The sequence below is a fragment of the Spermophilus citellus genome, assembly GCF_964194105.1.
Source record: "Spermophilus citellus genome assembly, chromosome: 2".
In the NCBI taxonomy this organism is placed as follows: Eukaryota; Metazoa; Chordata; class Mammalia; order Rodentia; family Sciuridae; genus Spermophilus; species Spermophilus citellus.
Window position 1 is genome coordinate 251,673,801 of NC_138183.1, and position 16,827 is coordinate 251,690,627.

Below are 16,827 nucleotides of genomic sequence, written 5' to 3' on the forward strand. Positions count from 1 at the left end.
TGTGTGGGAGCAGGGAGCAGGGAGCAAGCTCACTTCTCAAAGCATACAGATTCCATCCCTCAGACCCAGCCAGGGACACAGATGAAAGGGTGGCCAGCCTCAGCAAGGGTGGAGTAGCCAGATGGCTCTGAAGATGAAGGGGGGTATCACTAACTTGGGGGACCCTAGAAAGTTCCAAGGGAGCTGAGCTGGGGCCCAAATCCTGTTCGACTTTATTTGTAGCAACTGATTTGATTTTAAAATAGTTATATGACTTGCCATGCTTTCTGTGTCATCTAAAGTCAGCTTTGGTAAGTTTTGTTTATCATTTTTTCCCCACTCCTTCCTGCCTGTGTTATTTCCTCAACTACTCCACCCATTGACACTATCCTCTTCCTCACACATCCCCTGGTCCCTATTTTCCTATTCTTCCTGGGTGGGACCTTGTCCCCTGGCCTCTCACCTGGCTGCTGAGCACGCCCTCAGCCTGGCGAGCATCCCGTAGGAATCCCTGGAAGCCATGAGCCTGGGCCAGGCGGCCTTGCCGGCTCTCCCACATGCGGCCCAGCTCCTCCCAGCCGGTTCCCAGGGCTTCCAGCCGCTGCCGTAGGAAGAGGCACTGGGGATCTGCCTGGTCCCGGGTCACCTCCTCGCCCAAGGCCCGCAGGCGGCTATACTCGCTTTGGGCACGCTCCACTTCTCCCCGTAGGCCTGCGTGTTGGGCCAAGAGGGCCTCAGCCTCAGGCAGGGTAGCTGGCCCTTCTTCGGAGGCCACAGCGGTCTGCGTGCGACCTAGCCAAGCTTGGAAGTCATCCAAGCTGCGCAGGAAGTCCTGCAGCCTCCGTGCCTCACCCAAGGACTCCTCTCTTCGCCGCATAGTGGCTCGCAGGTCCTCCCAGCCGGCCTGTACCTCCCCAAGCCGGGTGTTGATGGCAGGGGCTTGGGCCGGATGGCCAGCAGCCAAGGCATTGGCCTCTCGGGTCAGTTCACCCACTCGAGCAGCGATGGCCTCCAGGTCCCGCTCGGTGCCGGCCAGCTTCCGCTGCAGGGCCAGCACCCCAGCCAGATCATTACCCAGGCCCTGGGTGGACTCGATAACCTTGGTCTTCTCTCTCATCCAGGCCTGGGTCTCCGTGCACTCTAGGTGGTAGTTCTGGATGCTCAGGGCTGATGTCAGAGCTGCCTTCTTGCCATCTGCCAGGGACCGAAACTGCTGCCACCTGAGTAGGGGGAGGGAGTAGCATGTAGAGCTGCTCAACTTCCCTGGCTGGCCAGGTACATTTGGGGTACCCCTGCTTCTCCCCACATGGTGCACACCCACCCACTTCTGCCTTTGTAAGAAGGTTGCTCCCCATCATTCCCTTGCCGCCTCCTCTTTTTGATTGTTCCCCATCCAATCCTCAGCCTCCTGGGACCACTTTGATCCCATTTCATCCTTTTTTCTATTTATCCTCCCCAACACATTCCAGGCTTGTCCTTCCCCTTGTGTTTAGCCCCCTCCCAGGCCCTGCCAAACCCTCTTTGAAGCACCATCTCCAGCTGCTTCCTTCTCCCTCAGTGTCCAGGGCTGACATCCCCAGCCCACCTGTTGTTGAGCTGCTTCTGAGTGTTGAGAATCCGGTCCTTCCCTGGAGGGTTGGCCTTTAGCAACTGCTCAGCTATGTCATTCACAGCAGTAATTCGCAAGGCCAGGGCATTCATTTCCGGCTCTAGGGTCTCAAACCTGAGTGGGTAAACAAGCAGAGCACGAGGATGGGAGGCAGAGAGGCCCCAGGCCATCTCTCTTAGATGCCTGCAGAACTGCCTCCCTTCAACACAGGGCTCTGTCCCTGCGATGCTTTGCCTACAAGGTTCTCAGGGGAAAAACTCTCCTCTCTGGGGTTGTTCAAAAAGATGGTGAGGGATAGCCAAACTCGACCTTTAACAGAGGTTCACTTACTCTCTTGGGGCTCACCCTTTAGCCCCCAACCCAAGCCCCACCCCACCAATAAAAAATGAAGTGACAACCAAAAGCATGTGTCTAAGTGACAAAGACGTGAACTCTAACTTCTCTCAGGGATATTTTATATTCTAGTGGGGCAGGTCTGCAGGATTATTCTGTAAAGGGCCAGGCAGTAACATTTTAGGTCTGAGAGTCACTGTGTCTGTCCCAGCTCCTCAGCTCTGGGGTAGCAGTGATAAGGGTCACTACAGACAGGATCACCTCCTGTCTGTGGGCATGGCTCTGCCCAGAAAAGCTTTACCAAAAAAACGGGGAGCAGGCTGGGTTTGGCCTAAGGGTTTTAGTTTATCAAAACCTCTAATAGGATATCTTGAAAACTTAAAAAAAAAAAAAGTTGAATTATATTTTTTTAAACCGTCAGGAAATTTGATTATGGACTAATGGTAGGTGATATCAAGTAATTGCTCATTTTGTTCTAAGTAATAATGGTACTGAGGTTCTATAAGAAAACTCTCTTCAAAATGATTTTAAGATATTATTCTGTGAACCTCATGAGAGGTTCTGCCTAAACGGGCCAATAATATTATTATATTATAATATATATTATAATTCCATATTTAATTTAAAAAATATATTTTTATGTAAGGGTTCTCTCTCCTTTTTATTTTTTATCCCCCCAGCATTAGAGATTGAACCCAGGAATGCTCTACCACTGAGCTACATCCTCAACCCTTTTTATTTTTTTTTTATTTTGAGACAGGTTTTCCCTAAGTTGCTGAGGCTGGTCTTGAACTTGTAACCCTACTGACTCAGCCTCCTGAGTTGCTGGGATTAAAGGTGTGTGTTGCTAAGCCTGGCTTTTCCTCCTCTTTGTTAAAGGATGTGTCCTGAAGACTACATGTGAAATAACCAGGAATAATTTTTTAAAAAAGGGAGTGAATCAAAATGAGCACCATATTGACAAAGTTGGACCCTGGGGATGGGTGGAAGGGTTTTGTTGTGAAATGTTGTCTACTTTTGTTATGTTTAACATTATCATTAAAACTTAGAAAAGACAACCATTAAGACAGAAGGATGTGATTAAGGCTCAGTGAGGTGCAGTGGACAGCTTTATGGTGGGAGTGGCCACCTCTCACCCTGGCCCCAGCTCACAGGCAAGGGGGTCCGAAGCAGCTGCAGGCCCTACCTCTGCTGTACCACCTCGAGGTCCTCCAGGCGCTCAGGCAGGGTCAGCCCGTTGAGCCACTGCTCCTTCTCCTCCACCCAGAGCCCACAGGCCCCAGCCTCGCTGAGCATGGTGTAGAGTGCCAGGGCTGCTTCCAGGGCCCGGGCACGCTCGCCCGCCCGTGCCTGCAGCTCCTCGTACTGCCGCTCCAGTGTGGGCACCCTGCCCTGCACCTCGGGCGTGCGGCTCAGTGCGGGAGGCAGGGCCACAGCCTGTTCCTTCAAGGCCTCCAGGGTGGGTCGGTGGCCTCGGATCTCCTCCTCCAGGGCTCGGTGCTGCCTGGCCAGGGCCTGTGTGGAGAACTCGTCGTGCCCCAGCTCAGGGCTGGACACTAGGCGCAGTGCATCCACCAACCAGGCCTCCATGTCGTTTGCGTCGGCTTGGAACTGGTAGAGGCTGGCAGCCTGAGCAAGCTGCTGGGCCCGTTCCTCGGCCAGGGCCTCCAGCCGCTCCCACTGGGCCTGGAGCTCGGCTGCACGGGCAGCAGCCTGGCTGGCTCCAGGATGGCCCTCTGCAACCAACTGCTGGCCCTGTTCCAGGGTGAGCTTCAGGGGCCCCAGCCGGCCACTCATCTCACCTCGCAAAGCCGTGTGCTTGTTGAGCAGGCGGAGGACACCGGTCAGGTCCCTGCCAGTGTCAGCTGAGGCCAGGAGGTGCTGCTGCTCCCGCACCCAGGCCTCAGCCTCTCCCACTTCCCAGAGGAACCGCCAGAGGCGCCGTGATTCCTCCAGACGAGCCCTGCGAGCCGCTGCCAACTCACACAGGGCCTCATAGCTCCGCTCCAGGGTAGCCACCCGCTCTGACACCAGCTGCGGGTCACATGGTCTGTACTCTGAAAATAGTCATGTGGGGTTCCAGAGCTCTGGATCCTCTGCACCCACCTTGGTGACAAATCCCCAACCCCCTCCCTGGCTCCAGCTCCTCACCCAGCATCCACCATCAGCTCTCCTGTCCCCAGCTTTTCCTAGTCTTCTGCCTCTGCTCTTAATGTTGCCCTTCCCAGCCCTGTCATCTCCAGGACCTTCCCCTCTGGTTCTCACCTTTCCCTGGGTCGCAGAAGCGCAGGGCAGAGGCGCTCACAGCCCGCACCCTCTCAGCCTGCACGGCAATGTCAGCCTCCACCAGCTCATGCAGCTGCAGCAGGTCCTCCACTCCAGCCAGGTGCTTGCCCAGGTCCTGAGACTGCAGCCGCCCCTGCCGGAACACGCAGCATGCTGGTGCCCGTCTGAGAACCTTCTTGTTCGCTGCCAGTCAGGCACACGTGCCAACCTCCCAGGGTCTCCCTTCCAACCTCTTTGGGTGGTTCCAGGTGTTGCACCCAGGCGAGCATACCTGCTCACACCCACATGCAGGGACGCACCACGGTTCTGTTTAGGCACCCTCCCAGGGAACGGCCTTTATGCAAATTCTGCTCCTGGAATCTCTGCTGTGACTCATTTCCTTAGCCCCAGAATCACAGACACACACCCTCCTATTGTCACTGCTCTGCCCCAGCAGCCCAGCTCCCTTCAGTGCCTCTCCTAGGCCCTTCCTTAGGGCCACCTATGACACAGAAGACTGCAACAACTCTAACTGGTCTCTGTGCTCCCACTCTGGCTGCCCACAGCCCTCTCCACATAGTAGCCCAAGGGACCCTTTTAACAGGTAAGGCAGAATCGCATCTCTCCCTCTCAGAACCTTTGAATCACTAAGTGCTCCATGTTATTTTGAATAAAATTCAAACTCCTTGACCTAGTGAGCCGGCCGCTCCCCCCTTTATCTACTCAGGCCCTCTCAGCACCTCCACGATTTCGACCACCGGAGTCCCACCACCAGCGCCGGCCGTTACCTTCATCTCTCCCATCCAGTCCATGAGGTACAGCAGGTCCTGAAGCACTTTCTGCAGCTCCAGGTTGAGGAGGAGCCGCTCCCGCCGCGCAGCCACCATTTGCCTCAAGAAGTCCCAGAGCCGAGCCACATTGTGCTGCCGAGCAGCGATACGCTTGATATCGTGGTAGCGCTCGGCGGCCAGCTCGGCGGCCACAGCATCCACTGCCTGCACCCGGCCGCTGTAGGCCACGATGTCGGTCTCAATGGCTTCGTGCTTCCGCACTGCTGCCTCAACCGCAGCCAGTTCCAGCCCAAAGTTGTCCTGTGGCAGAGAGGAGAGAGGGGAGGTCTGGGAACCAAAGGACAGAACCTCTGCTGGCCCCGGCTGCCTCCCAGAGCGCCCCGGCTGCAAGATGCCAGCCCCTCGAGGTGGCTCTCAGTTTCCTTTCCCCCCATCCCACCATCTTTTCTCCTGCTTGAGCTCCTGGCCCCCGGACCTGAGTCTGTCTCTTGCTTGCTTGTTCTGACTGGGGACTGAACTCAGGGGCGTCCCTTTTGTTTTTTTATTTTGAGACAGGGTCGTGCTTTTTTGCTGAAGCTGGTCTCATACTTGTTTGTGATCTTCCTGCTTGAGCTTCCCAAATTGCTGGGAATACAGGCATGTGCCACTGTGCCTGGCTGCTCCTGAGTTTCTCGGTCTTTCTACCTGTGCGATGGATTTCGTGTTGGATCATCTCCCCACCTTGCAGGGCTCCTTACTCATCACTGCCTCCCTTCCATTTCAACCCACCAGCCTGGATGTCCCTGGAGGCCCTGGTTTCCTACCTGTGACACAAGACGCTGGTTCTCACTGAGCCAGGTCTCTCGCATGGCGGCCTTGCGGTCGAAGCGGGCGGCCAGCTGCTCCAGCTTCTCCTGGCGGATCAGCTCCGTGCGCAGGGCCAGTTCCCGCTCATGCTCTGCTTTCTCCAGCCGCTCCCAGGCCTGCATGGTGGGGATAGGATCAGTGCATCAGAGCCAGGGTGGGGAGGGTCAGAGAGGAGGGGCAGGGGCACAGGTAAGTCCCGCGTCCAGCAGACCCATGGAATGTGGTCCGCGAGGCGCCTGCCTGTGTGTGGTGGTATGGAGAAACAGGAGCGCCGAGCGTGCTGGGAAACCTCACAATAACTATGCCTGCTTCTGGACCAGGGCTGGAGGGAAATCACTGGAAATTGCTTGATTTGTTTGCAGTGGTGGGAGTGTGGGCAAACCTTGTTTTACTTTTATTCATCTTCTATGTGTTGTTTGTGAAAAAATGAAATAGAAAGTAGAAATAGTGAGTTGGGGACCTGTTGAACAAGACAAGGGACTTGGAGTATAATTCCTTACATGACCCTGTAGGGACAGTCAGAGGAAGGGGAACTGGGCAAGATGTTTAAGAGGATGCACCAAGAGTCATGTCTCAGAGTGGGGACAGTGAGGTGGAGTATTCAGTTAGGGTGGTAGGGCTTGGTGGAGGTCAAGAGGGCTCTGGGCCTGGGCTGCCGAGGATGGCCCCCTGAGTGACAACAGGGTGCCTACAGACCTTGTTGATGTCAGAGATCAGCCGGCCCTCGCGGGGCGTGTAGACCTTCTGGTTGTTGGCCCGTAGCTTGCTCTGGATGGTGAAGAGCAGCACCTCCAAATTCCCTTTCTCAGTGAACCTGAGGAAGGGCCAAACTGGGGTCAGAGGCAAGGGCCAGTAGGGGCCTGTGAGGACTCAACTACAACATGGAGTGACCTAGTTGCTTTTCTTGTCATAAAAGCAACACACGCCCTTGTTTGAAAGCCAGAACAAACCAGTAAACCCAAAAACATTGTTTTAGAGCAACAAAAGCCACACAGAAATGATGACCACTGTGACCCCTTTGTACATGATTGTTAATTTTTGTTTTCCACAGAGTCCCGGTGTATCCACAGCTAACAAGACCAGGACTCTCTTGCTGTAAGTTGGGCAGGCTCCCAGCATCTGGCAAGCACTAACTTGCTTCTCTCTTTCCATAGTCTACATTCTCTCAGTTATCCCCATTTTACAGATGAGAAAGCTGAGACACAGAGAGGCCAAAGAGTTTGCCCAACACAACGGCTCAGTAGCAGAGCCAAGATTTGAACTCAGATGCTTGGAAGCTGGACACTTAGCATTTTGTTTTCTGTGGTCCACAAAGAATTCCTATAGCCTGCTTCTTCGATTATTTCTCATTAATATCTTTTTATGTCATTAAATACATTTGTTCAATACTATTTTCAGTGATTGCCTTGTGACTTGCCCTGTCCTCCCCACCTTTTGCAGTACTGGGGATTGAACACAAGGGTGCTCTATGACCCCAGTCCCTCTGATTTTTTAAAAATTTGGAGCCACAGCCTTGCTAAGTTGCTGAGGCTGGTCTCAGACTTGCAATCTTCCTGCCTCAGCCTCCCCCATTGCTGGGATTACAGGCATATGTTACCATGCTAGACTCTTGACTTATTTTTCTTTTACAAAGGTCATGCTCGTGAACATCCTTGAAGTTACATCTTTGTTTCGTATCCAGAATTCTCTGGGCAAAGGCACACATTAAATCAATCCCTGGACTATACAGAAACAATTACTTTCTCAATGAAAATTAGTTTTGGAGCTGACACATTAATTTAAAAAGGGCTTAATGATAAACAGAAAAAAACCCCGTAAGTTTTAGCATGTACCATATAGAATCACCTAATAGCAATTCCACACATGAAAACAGTTAATTGCTAAAATATATAAATGATAGGAACCTCTGCGATGCTCATTCACCAGTCACCCCCGTGCTGCTGGGTGTGACCTGCCTGTCAGGTCGTGGCACGTTTCCCTGTGGGGGGACTGGGGTGCTGCAACACCTGGCCTGTAATCTCATCGGATGGGTCCCACTGTGGTGAGCATTTCCACAGCACAGATTTTTAAAAATGGCTCATGATTGAGAATTTTTACTTTGGAGCAACTATGTCGTTTGTATGATTCTGGCCCTGAGCTGGGGGAAATGAGCCTCCGGAGTTCATATACTGCCAAACGTCCCTCCCATAAGGCCACTCGTAAATGAGGCTTCCTCTCACGTGGGCACAGCTCAGGGCAGGCATGCCCTGGCAGGGTGGGACCTGGGGGCACTTACTTGGGCGGCTTCTCCACGGTGCGGTAGGAATTGAAGGATTGCAGCTGGTTCTGGACACCGCTCAGGGAGTTGGCCAACTGCCTGTCATTGAGGGTCACGATGGTTTGCTCGATCCACTGCAGCAGTTCAGAGGCCAGGGACTCATACTTCTCCACCAGGCGCTCCGCCTCCATGGCGTGGTCCAGCACCTGCACCACAGGAGACAAGGACATAGGGTTCTTGCCAGTGGGGGGTCCCTGGCACAGTCCTGCAGTTCCACCTTGCCCCTGCTTTCGGGGAGTAAGACCCCTGGGCCAGGCCTGTTGTGGCCTTTCCACCTCCTGTCTCACGGTGAGCAGTACCTTGCCAATTCTTTTGCCTTCCACAGCCAGGGCCTTCATCTTGGAGAAGTAGTGGTAGTAGGTAGCCACATAGGTTATGATGGATTTCTCATCTGGTTGGTCCACATTCACATCTGAGAAATGGGAATACTCAGGTCAGGTGGACTTCAGAAACCTGCCTCCTGGAAGCAGGCCCCAAACCTGAGCCACTTGCACTGTGCCCAGGCCTCCCAACCCTCCATGGTGGGCATGTCTTCAGCTCCCTTATAAGCAAAGTGACACCTCCACTGTTCAGACTAAAAAGGCTGAGAAAAGCTCACCTTTTCCCCCTCTCCTAGGCAAGGACAGGCCCTTCAAACAGTGTACACAACCTAGAAGCCAAAGCACGCTTCTTCCCAGCATGCCCACTGGACATGAAAACTAGTTGCTTGAGAGAAGAAACACTAGAAAAGAAAGAGCTTGCCATTTGAGGTCAGAGCCTGGGCTTGCAGGCTGGAAAGATGTCTAAGAAGCCAACAGATTCTGGGGCAGTGGGACATAAGACTAAGCCTCCTGGACCTGGGATGCTGCGCAGTAGACACGGAGGCCAGTGCCTAGCCCTGTCCTGGGACATGGTCACCCTTGTTTCCAGCCTAAGTCCCAAACCTCAGCGATGGGCCACCCAACGGCGAGAGTCCCTCAAGCAGAAACAGCTTCCACCACCTGAGCAAGGCTGACCGTGACTTGAAATCCCTGGGCTCCTTTAGTTAGGCCAGATTTTATCCTTCCCAAAGGTCAGACTATGAGACTAGAAGCCCCTTGACTGCTTCTGAAAACTCGCAGGCAGGCAGGAGCCACTGACGTCATCTCGGAAGTCGCAGGACACAGCCATGTGCTTCTCAAAAGCTCTCCAGGGAACTCAATTCAGCCTACTTCTGTCTCTAGGTAACTGACGGTGATGTTGCCATGCTGGACTAAGAGCGCTCAGGAGATGGGGCCACAGGTGGGGTGGGAAGCAGGAGAAAGTGACCAAGACCCAAACCTGCCCAGCGAGCTTAGGAAGGAGCACTTCCAACAGGCAGGTGCTTGGCCCCTCCCTGCTCCCCTTTCTGGCTGTACCAGACTGCTCTCTGCTCTGATAAAGGCAGCTGAGGAAACTGGCCCTGGAGCCAGGATGCTGGAAGTCAGATCTCAGCTCCACCAGCCACATGGCCTTAGCCAGGTGCTCAACCTTTATAGGCTCCGTGTTCTTTCTCTTTCTTAAACTGAAGATGATAATGGTATGGGCTTCAAAGGGTTGTCATAAGGATTTGATTAATTAAAACATGTCAAGTGCAGTGCTACACCAGGTACAAAGGAAGAGCCGAGTGGCCATCACTAATCTCATCAAATTTCTGAGCAGAAGCACAGGAGCCAGTCCAGAGGGGCAGCTGACCAGGGGCCAGTTCTCAGTGGAACCTCAAGCTCATGTAGTTAGAACCCTAGAATTTTAGAATAAGAAGGGCCCCCATAAACCACGAGGACTAGCTCTCAGTCACAGAGCTTCTCTACGCAGGAGCTGGGATTGAGCCCAGAGCCCTGGGATCTTTCTTCTGCAGGAATCCCTTTCTTCCTCCAGACTTTTTTTTTTTTTTGAGATATAATTTTCATACCATAAATTCATCTTTTTACACAGCTCAGTGGTTTTCAGTATATTCACAAGGTTGGGCAATTATTGTTGACTACATAGATCCAGAACATTTTCATTCCCCTGCCCCAAGAAACCCCATACCACGGGTAGCTGCTCCACGTCCTCCCCTCCCCAGCCCAGCATGCCTTCTGCCTCTGCCCCACCTTCAGGATCCAGCAGCTTGGTCAATCCCAGCTCCTTTTCAGCCAGATTGAAAGCATTCTGCAGATTGTAGTGTGCATTGCATTTCTTCAAGGACTCAAAATCCAGCAGGTCTGGCCTGGGGCAGGGGGAGATAGAAGATATCAAAAGCACATGAGGACTGGGGGCTGTAGCTCAGTGGTAGAGTGCTTGCCTGGCACGTGTGAAGCACTGGGTTCCATCCTCAGCACCACATAAAATAAATAAATAAAATAAAGGCATTGTGTCCATTTACACTAAAAATTAAAAGAAAAGCACATGAGACCCCCAAAGAGGAAAAGTCAACCTGTTCCCCTTTATCCCTAAGAGTCCAACTCAATTTTGTCTAGAAGGGAGCACCGCAGCTGGGCGCGGTGGCACATGCCTGTAATCTCAGTAGCTCCAGAGGCTGAGGCAGGAGGATTATGGGTTCAAAGCCAGCCTCAGCAACTTAGCAAGGCCCTGTCTCTAAATAAAATATAAAAAAGGGCTGCGAATGTGGCTCAGTTGTTATGTATCCCTAGGTTCAATCCTCAGTACCAAAAAAAAAAAAAAGTAAGGGAGTAACCCAAACCAAACCTCCACTGCTCCCACCCTCCCCCATAGCACCCCCTACTTTTTTTTTTTTTTTAAAGAGAGAGTGAGAGAGGAGTGAGAGAGAGAGAGAATTTTTAATATTTATTTTTTAGTTCTCGGCGGACACAACATCTTTGTTGGTATGTGGTGCTGAGGATCGAACCCGGGCCGCACGCATGCCAGGCGAGCGCGCTACCGCTTGAGCCACATCCCCAGCCCCACCACCCCCTACTTCTAACATAAGTTCTTGGTGGAGCACGATGCTCCCACGTTCCAGTTCCTCTCTGTACACTTGTTCCTTACAGCTGAGGTGAGCTCATCTCATCGCCTTTGGCCTACCTATGTGTCCCTTGGGTCATTAACCCATGTGCTTGCAAACCTGTCTTACCGATGTTTGTGTACGATGGCATTAAAGGCCAGTCCATCCCTCCAGCTGGTGGTGAAGTTGTGCACATTAACATTGGGATACCTGGAAATAGGGAAAAGTGGAGAGTGGGGCTGAGCCCTGGTCTGGGAGGGAAGGACAGTTCCAGGTTGTGGATCCCAGAGCCCCTCCATCCTTTGATGCACAACCTCAATGCACCTGGCCCTCCACTGCCACATGCCCAGGGCCTCCTCACCCTGCGGTCTTCATCTGGCACCAGAGCAGCAGGGCATCCTTGGCTGACTTCTTCTCCTTGTTGTCTTCTGTCTCCACACTGATGTCTTGGATCTAAAAAGGAAGAAATGCAGGGACCTCACTCCCTGGACAGGGGCACCTGGCGTTATCAGAGACACTCAGAAATGGCAGGAAAAGACTTGTTAGACTGCCGTCATACAGGTGAAGGGACAGAGCCTAGGGCCCTTTCAGCCTGGGCAAGTGACATGAACCATTGGGTCTGAGGAATTTAAGGCAGCAGGAGGGGTAGGAAGCCGGTGAGTACAAGTGCCTGCGAAGAGAGCTGGTTCTTCCGGGTGGGGAGCTGAGGGCAGATCAGTGGACATTTTCTGAGATCTGCTTTCAAAGGTGAAGCCGACAGAACTCTGCTTAGGGCTAGAAGAGGCAGAGAGGTCAGGTGTGATCAGGAGAGTTGAGATGACACTGGGACATAAGCACATGGAGGAGGAGGCCAGACCTTTCCTGTGGTTCTCAAACTTTCAAACTCTCTGCAATGACGGACCAGTTTATAAGTTCCTAATCCCCTGTGAACCACCCTGGGGTCCCAAGGCACATGACCAGCACACAGAGCAGGCTCTGGGGAACTTTGCCACAAGGAGTTGGGCTACTCCAAACTGTTCTCTCCCTGTATAACAAGGTGAGTCCCCTGATCTGGCACACAGATGTGGCTGCATTGGCCAACTCTGGGCCAGGTTCCTGACACTCCATTTTTGAACTTATCATGGACCAGCTTTAACTGTTCGAGGTGCAGAACAGGTGCTTGGTCCACTCACTGAGGAACACCTTCGATGGTACCTGGAACCGAAGGATGATGGTCCAGACCAGCCCAAGGGTCAGTCGGTGGTTCCCATCCACGATGTCATGGGAGCCCATGTTTTCCAAGTGCACTTTTTGCTCCTTCAGAAACTGCAGAGCCTTGTCTACATTCTCCAAGCAGTGGATCCTCATGCGGCCCTTGGTAGGCTTTGGCTGTTGGGGGGCAGCGGGGAGGTGGCACAGTGGCATGGGGCTACGGGTCTCCTCCTTCCTCCCCAGCCTTCCCAGGGCCGTGCTGGGCACACCTTCCCATGTCCTCCCTCAGGAACACAGGGACAGCCTCAGGGCCGGGGCAAAGGTCAAGGAGCTGAAGCTAAGGTAATAGATGAGGCTTGGGCAGATTAAGATTCCCAAGGGAATTAATTGCACCCAGAGTGGGTGGGAGAAGAAATGTTTTCAATGGGGCTACTGTTCCTGGCTCTGCGCAGCAAGGCCCCTGTGAAATCCACGCAGCAAAGCCTCCTGGAGCGGAACCATCCTCTGGGCAGAGGGGCTCCCTGTGCTCTGCCCTGCTGTGGCTCGTCTCTCTAGGGGCCCCTCCTGTGGCTTGTCCCTTTGGTCAGTTGCTGATCCCCACCCCCATGATCGAAGCTTACCAGTGTCTCTCCCGAGAGCACCTCCAGGAGCCTCAAGAGGTTGCGCCCATCCCGGAGGTCACTGTACAGGTCTCCCACCCGACACGTCACCCGGGCCAAGTGCGAGTTCACCCACTTGGTGAAGGTTTTCTTCTGCACGGCTTCTCGCTCATCTGTGGTGGCAACGTGGGGTCATTTCTATCCTTTGAGGACGGTATGCCTGCTTCTAAATACCAGTTGTGTGTGTGTGGGGGGGGGAAGTAGGAAGTGAGGTGGGAAGTGAGGAATTTGGAATGAGCTCATAAGCAAAGTAAAAAACAAAAAAAAAAAAAAAAAAAAAAAGGAGAGACAGAAAGCAGGCTCTAAGGAGAAAGAGAAAAGAAACTGTCCACGGAGGGGCTGGGATTGGGCTCCTTCACGTAACAGTGGGGGAACACTAGGCAGGCTACTCCACCCATCAACTTCCCCACCTGTAAAATGGGCACGCTACTTTCTACTTTAACACTCATCATGTTGGTTAAATGAGATACTAGTATGGGACACCTAGAGGGTGCCTGGCATAGCTGGCTTCCTGGTAAGGAGCTGCCATAAAGGAACAAAGCAGAGGGCGTGGTCTGAAATTACAGCAGCGGCTCTACCAAGTGGTCATTAGGACTTGACAGTGGAGAGGTTGCGGGCCTTCTCAGCTCACTGTCCTTAGATCATGGACAGAAAGGATGGGCCACTCTACTTCTGGGGTGGGGTCACCCAGTTGGCTGCAGGGCACCTAGTCCCAGGACACCAACATCCCAAGATTGAGAATCAAGACCTTGCAAGTTGGGGAGCTCTCCAAAACAAGGGAGGCAGGCAGGCCAAGTTAGGTGCCAATTAAAAAAAAAAAAAGATAGAAAAAGTCCTGCTGCTTGGCCCACAGGATGGCTCCTGGTCTGGGGATGCTGTCAGGTTCCATAGAAAAATGAGAATTAGCAGGGCGCAGGGTGCACACCTGTTATCCCAGTGGCTCAGGAGGGTGAGGCAGGAGGATTGCAGGTTCAAAGACAGCCTCAGCAACTTAGCAAGGCCCTAAGCAACTTAGTAAGACCCTGTTTCAAAATAAAAAACAAAAAGGGCTGGGGATATAGCTCAGTGGCAGAGCAGGCCCGGGTTAAATTTCCAATACCAAAAGAAAAATGAAAATTAAGAATTTTTCCAAGGGAAGAAAGAGGTTCAGGCCTTTGGGAAGCTGTCTGGTGGCTATGATTCCTGCCAGTTCTCCTTCAAGAGCCCAGTGTGAGAACCTAGCCCAAGTGGCCTGGCATGAAAAGTCACCTTTGTTCCCATCTCAGCACCAGCATCTCAGAAACTGAAAAGACTCATCCCTTAATCTCACATTCCTGTGCACCTCACCCACAGAACAGCAACACACCCATGTGTATTCCTGTCTTTCTCACCTCCAGCCCCTGTACCTGTGCCAAACCTGGGGTCCTAATGACCGCGTGGGGTGCTCCAGAGCACCTATGGAACCAAGGGTGCCTCTGGACACCATTCAGAGTCTACAGGCTCTGCCTAAGCTGGGGATGGCCCAGATCATCCTGCCATGACTGGATCCAGGGGGGACTGCCCTGCTATCAGGCACAGTGGGGTGAGGCCACTTTAGCACACAGGTAGAATAAAAGGGGAAGACATGGAAACAGTGACGGCTGGAAACATGGGCAATGCCAAGTCCCAAAGTGTACGTCACAAAATGCCTATAGCATCCCTAGACACACACACACACACTCACACCATGAAACAGCGACTGCCAGAAATATATTTAAATGTGTGTGCCAGGATGGACATGCCTGTTCAGACATCTACCTACCAACCTCTCCTTTGACACCCACCCAGTTTCCACACACGCCCCCTCACACACATTCAGATGCCCACTCAGAAGCCCATGGAAACAGAGGAGCTCTAGATCCTGCGCCTCTGGCCCACTCCCCGTCTTCCCTAACTGGGGGAGCATGGCCAAACCCTGGGAGGCCAGCTGCCTGAACCTGCTGAGGCTTCCGTTGCTGGCACTGACCTAGGGCTCCTTCCATCCTCTTTACCTTTGCACCCAGTGGGGCCCTCAAGGTCAACCTCCCACCCCCACTACCCCACATGGTCCTTCCCAGAGGGTCCAAACCTTTCCCAATTCCGTCTACATCTCTGGAGTTTCTGGCCACTTGTAATGATTCCCTCTAGGGCTGGTCACTTGTCTCCCAACACAAACATCTGAGTCACAGAAAGTGCCGCTCCAGCTCCTGGGCCCAGGCTGTTCCCCCTGCCCTAGTCCCCTCTCGCACACCGGGCTCCACTCTGCCTGGGGGCACTCACCTTGGAGCTGTTTGAAGCGTCCTTCCAACACGCTGGCATACTGAGCAGGGTTGATGAAGGCAGCCGGTGAGAGCAGGAGGCCCCCCGGGTTCTGAGACCCTTCCACAGCCTCGTAGTAAAGCTCTTCGGCCCCGTTCAGGCCGTTCCCGTGCACCCTGCCCACTGCGTTCCCGCTCATGCCGCCCGCTGCCCCTACACAGCCCGCGGCCCAGAGTCCATGCTCCCCTGCGCCTCGCAGCTGGCAAGTGTCTGTCCCCTGGAGCCTGGGCCTGGGGTCCCGGGAGGCTGCCGTCCCTGGTGGCGGGGATTCAAGGATGCTGGGAGTTTCAAGGAGTGGGAAAAAGGAGTTACGGGATGTCTGAGCTCCTGAAACCAGTGAGCGGGGCACACCTGGCTGTGGCGAGAGGAGACACCAGCAGCTCCCGACAAACAGGTCGGACCGTGGCGGGGGAGGGGCGGGAGGCTGGGGGGCGGAGCCGGGCTGCGGCAGGGCCAGGCCCGCGGGGGCGGAGGAGGGAGCTGCCAGCGCCGGGAGACCTGCCCGTCAGCCCCAGGTTGCACAAGACTGGGGAAGACCCGTGAGAGAGGCCCCCAGAGCAAGCCGTCTGCAGGGGCTGCAAGCAGGCCCCTCTCAGGGTGACCCTGGGCGGTCCCTCTCCAGGACGCCCGCTTTGATCTTAGCTCAGAAAGCAGAAAAACAGAAACCTGGAAACAAGGAGATTCTGGAAGAAGCCAAGCCCCCAGCTGTGCTAATAGGTATTGCTAGGGTCCTTGCCACTAGGGGGTTAGCATCATCTATGGTTCCAGCCCCTTCCTTGCTCTCCTCAGCCAATGTCCCAGTCCCCAGTTACGCCTCACTGCTGGGCCGTCCACCGCATCTCCTTCCTGCCTCTTCCTGGGCTTCATACATTCGCCCCTCCCCCATCGCCTTCCTTTTAGTATTCATAAGCACCTGGGGGTGTGAGGCACAGAGTACACCAGCACAGCCATATGGAGCTACCTCTTCAGGGCATCACCCGTGTAGTGGAGAGATAAAGAGCACCAAGTGGCTCGCATATGTGCACAGACAGACTCATAACAGTCCTGGGGGCACAGGTCTCGAGGGCACAGGTGTTAGGACAATATTGGGTGGTGTGTACACAGACATGGTCAGAGTTCCGGGTGGCACATGTCCTGTGCACCCAGTTATCATGATCATACAGGTTGGCCTGTGGACCATGCAGACACCATGACAGTCCTGGGAGGCATGTGTCATTACAGATATGGTAAGAGTCCTGGTTGGTGTCCGCACACCATGGCAGTAGTAGAGAATCATGAACCAAAAACTAGGGTTCCAGGTACACTTTCCCTCAAAGAGGGACATTTTCCATATCCCACACCTCTGTTTCCTCTGAGATAGAGAAGCATTGGTATGACAATTTCAACAGCCAGCCAAAGACCCTGCCAAAAGGGAAAAGGGTCCAGGTCTTCAGAACCAATGGCCACCACACAGGGATCCTTAGACTGATGCTGCATTGGCTGAGAAGAACTATGTGGGGAGATTTGGGAGGGTATTGGGGATTTAACCCAGTGAGACTCAACCCCTAACTCACATCCCCAGACCTTTTTATTTTTTATTT

General features: G+C 53.6%; 1 protein-coding gene across 1 annotated transcript in view; it reads right to left on the bottom strand.

The window, feature by feature from the left end:
* Positions 1 to 15,476, bottom strand: part of SPTBN2 (spectrin beta, non-erythrocytic 2) — a 29,294-nt gene extending 13,818 nt beyond the window's left edge. Inside the window, exons 1-15 of the mRNA XM_081281429.1 lie at positions 15,209 to 15,476; positions 12,893 to 13,044; positions 12,276 to 12,449; positions 11,443 to 11,534; positions 11,211 to 11,291; positions 10,231 to 10,346; positions 8,440 to 8,552; positions 8,099 to 8,286; positions 6,520 to 6,637; positions 5,781 to 5,939; positions 4,975 to 5,277; positions 4,187 to 4,340; positions 3,108 to 3,978; positions 1,565 to 1,702; positions 443 to 1,199 (exon numbers count right to left, since the gene is read on the bottom strand). Of these exons, the coding sequence (XP_081137555.1) occupies positions 443 to 1,199; positions 1,565 to 1,702; positions 3,108 to 3,978; positions 4,187 to 4,340; positions 4,975 to 5,277; positions 5,781 to 5,939; positions 6,520 to 6,637; positions 8,099 to 8,286; positions 8,440 to 8,552; positions 10,231 to 10,346; positions 11,211 to 11,291; positions 11,443 to 11,534; positions 12,276 to 12,449; positions 12,893 to 13,044; positions 15,209 to 15,386 (3,594 nt within the window). The 5' untranslated portion in view covers positions 15,387 to 15,476. The remainder of the gene's footprint in view (positions 1 to 442; positions 1,200 to 1,564; positions 1,703 to 3,107; positions 3,979 to 4,186; positions 4,341 to 4,974; positions 5,278 to 5,780; positions 5,940 to 6,519; positions 6,638 to 8,098; positions 8,287 to 8,439; positions 8,553 to 10,230; positions 10,347 to 11,210; positions 11,292 to 11,442; positions 11,535 to 12,275; positions 12,450 to 12,892; positions 13,045 to 15,208) is intronic.
* Between the last annotated feature and the right edge of the window lie 1,351 nt (positions 15,477 to 16,827).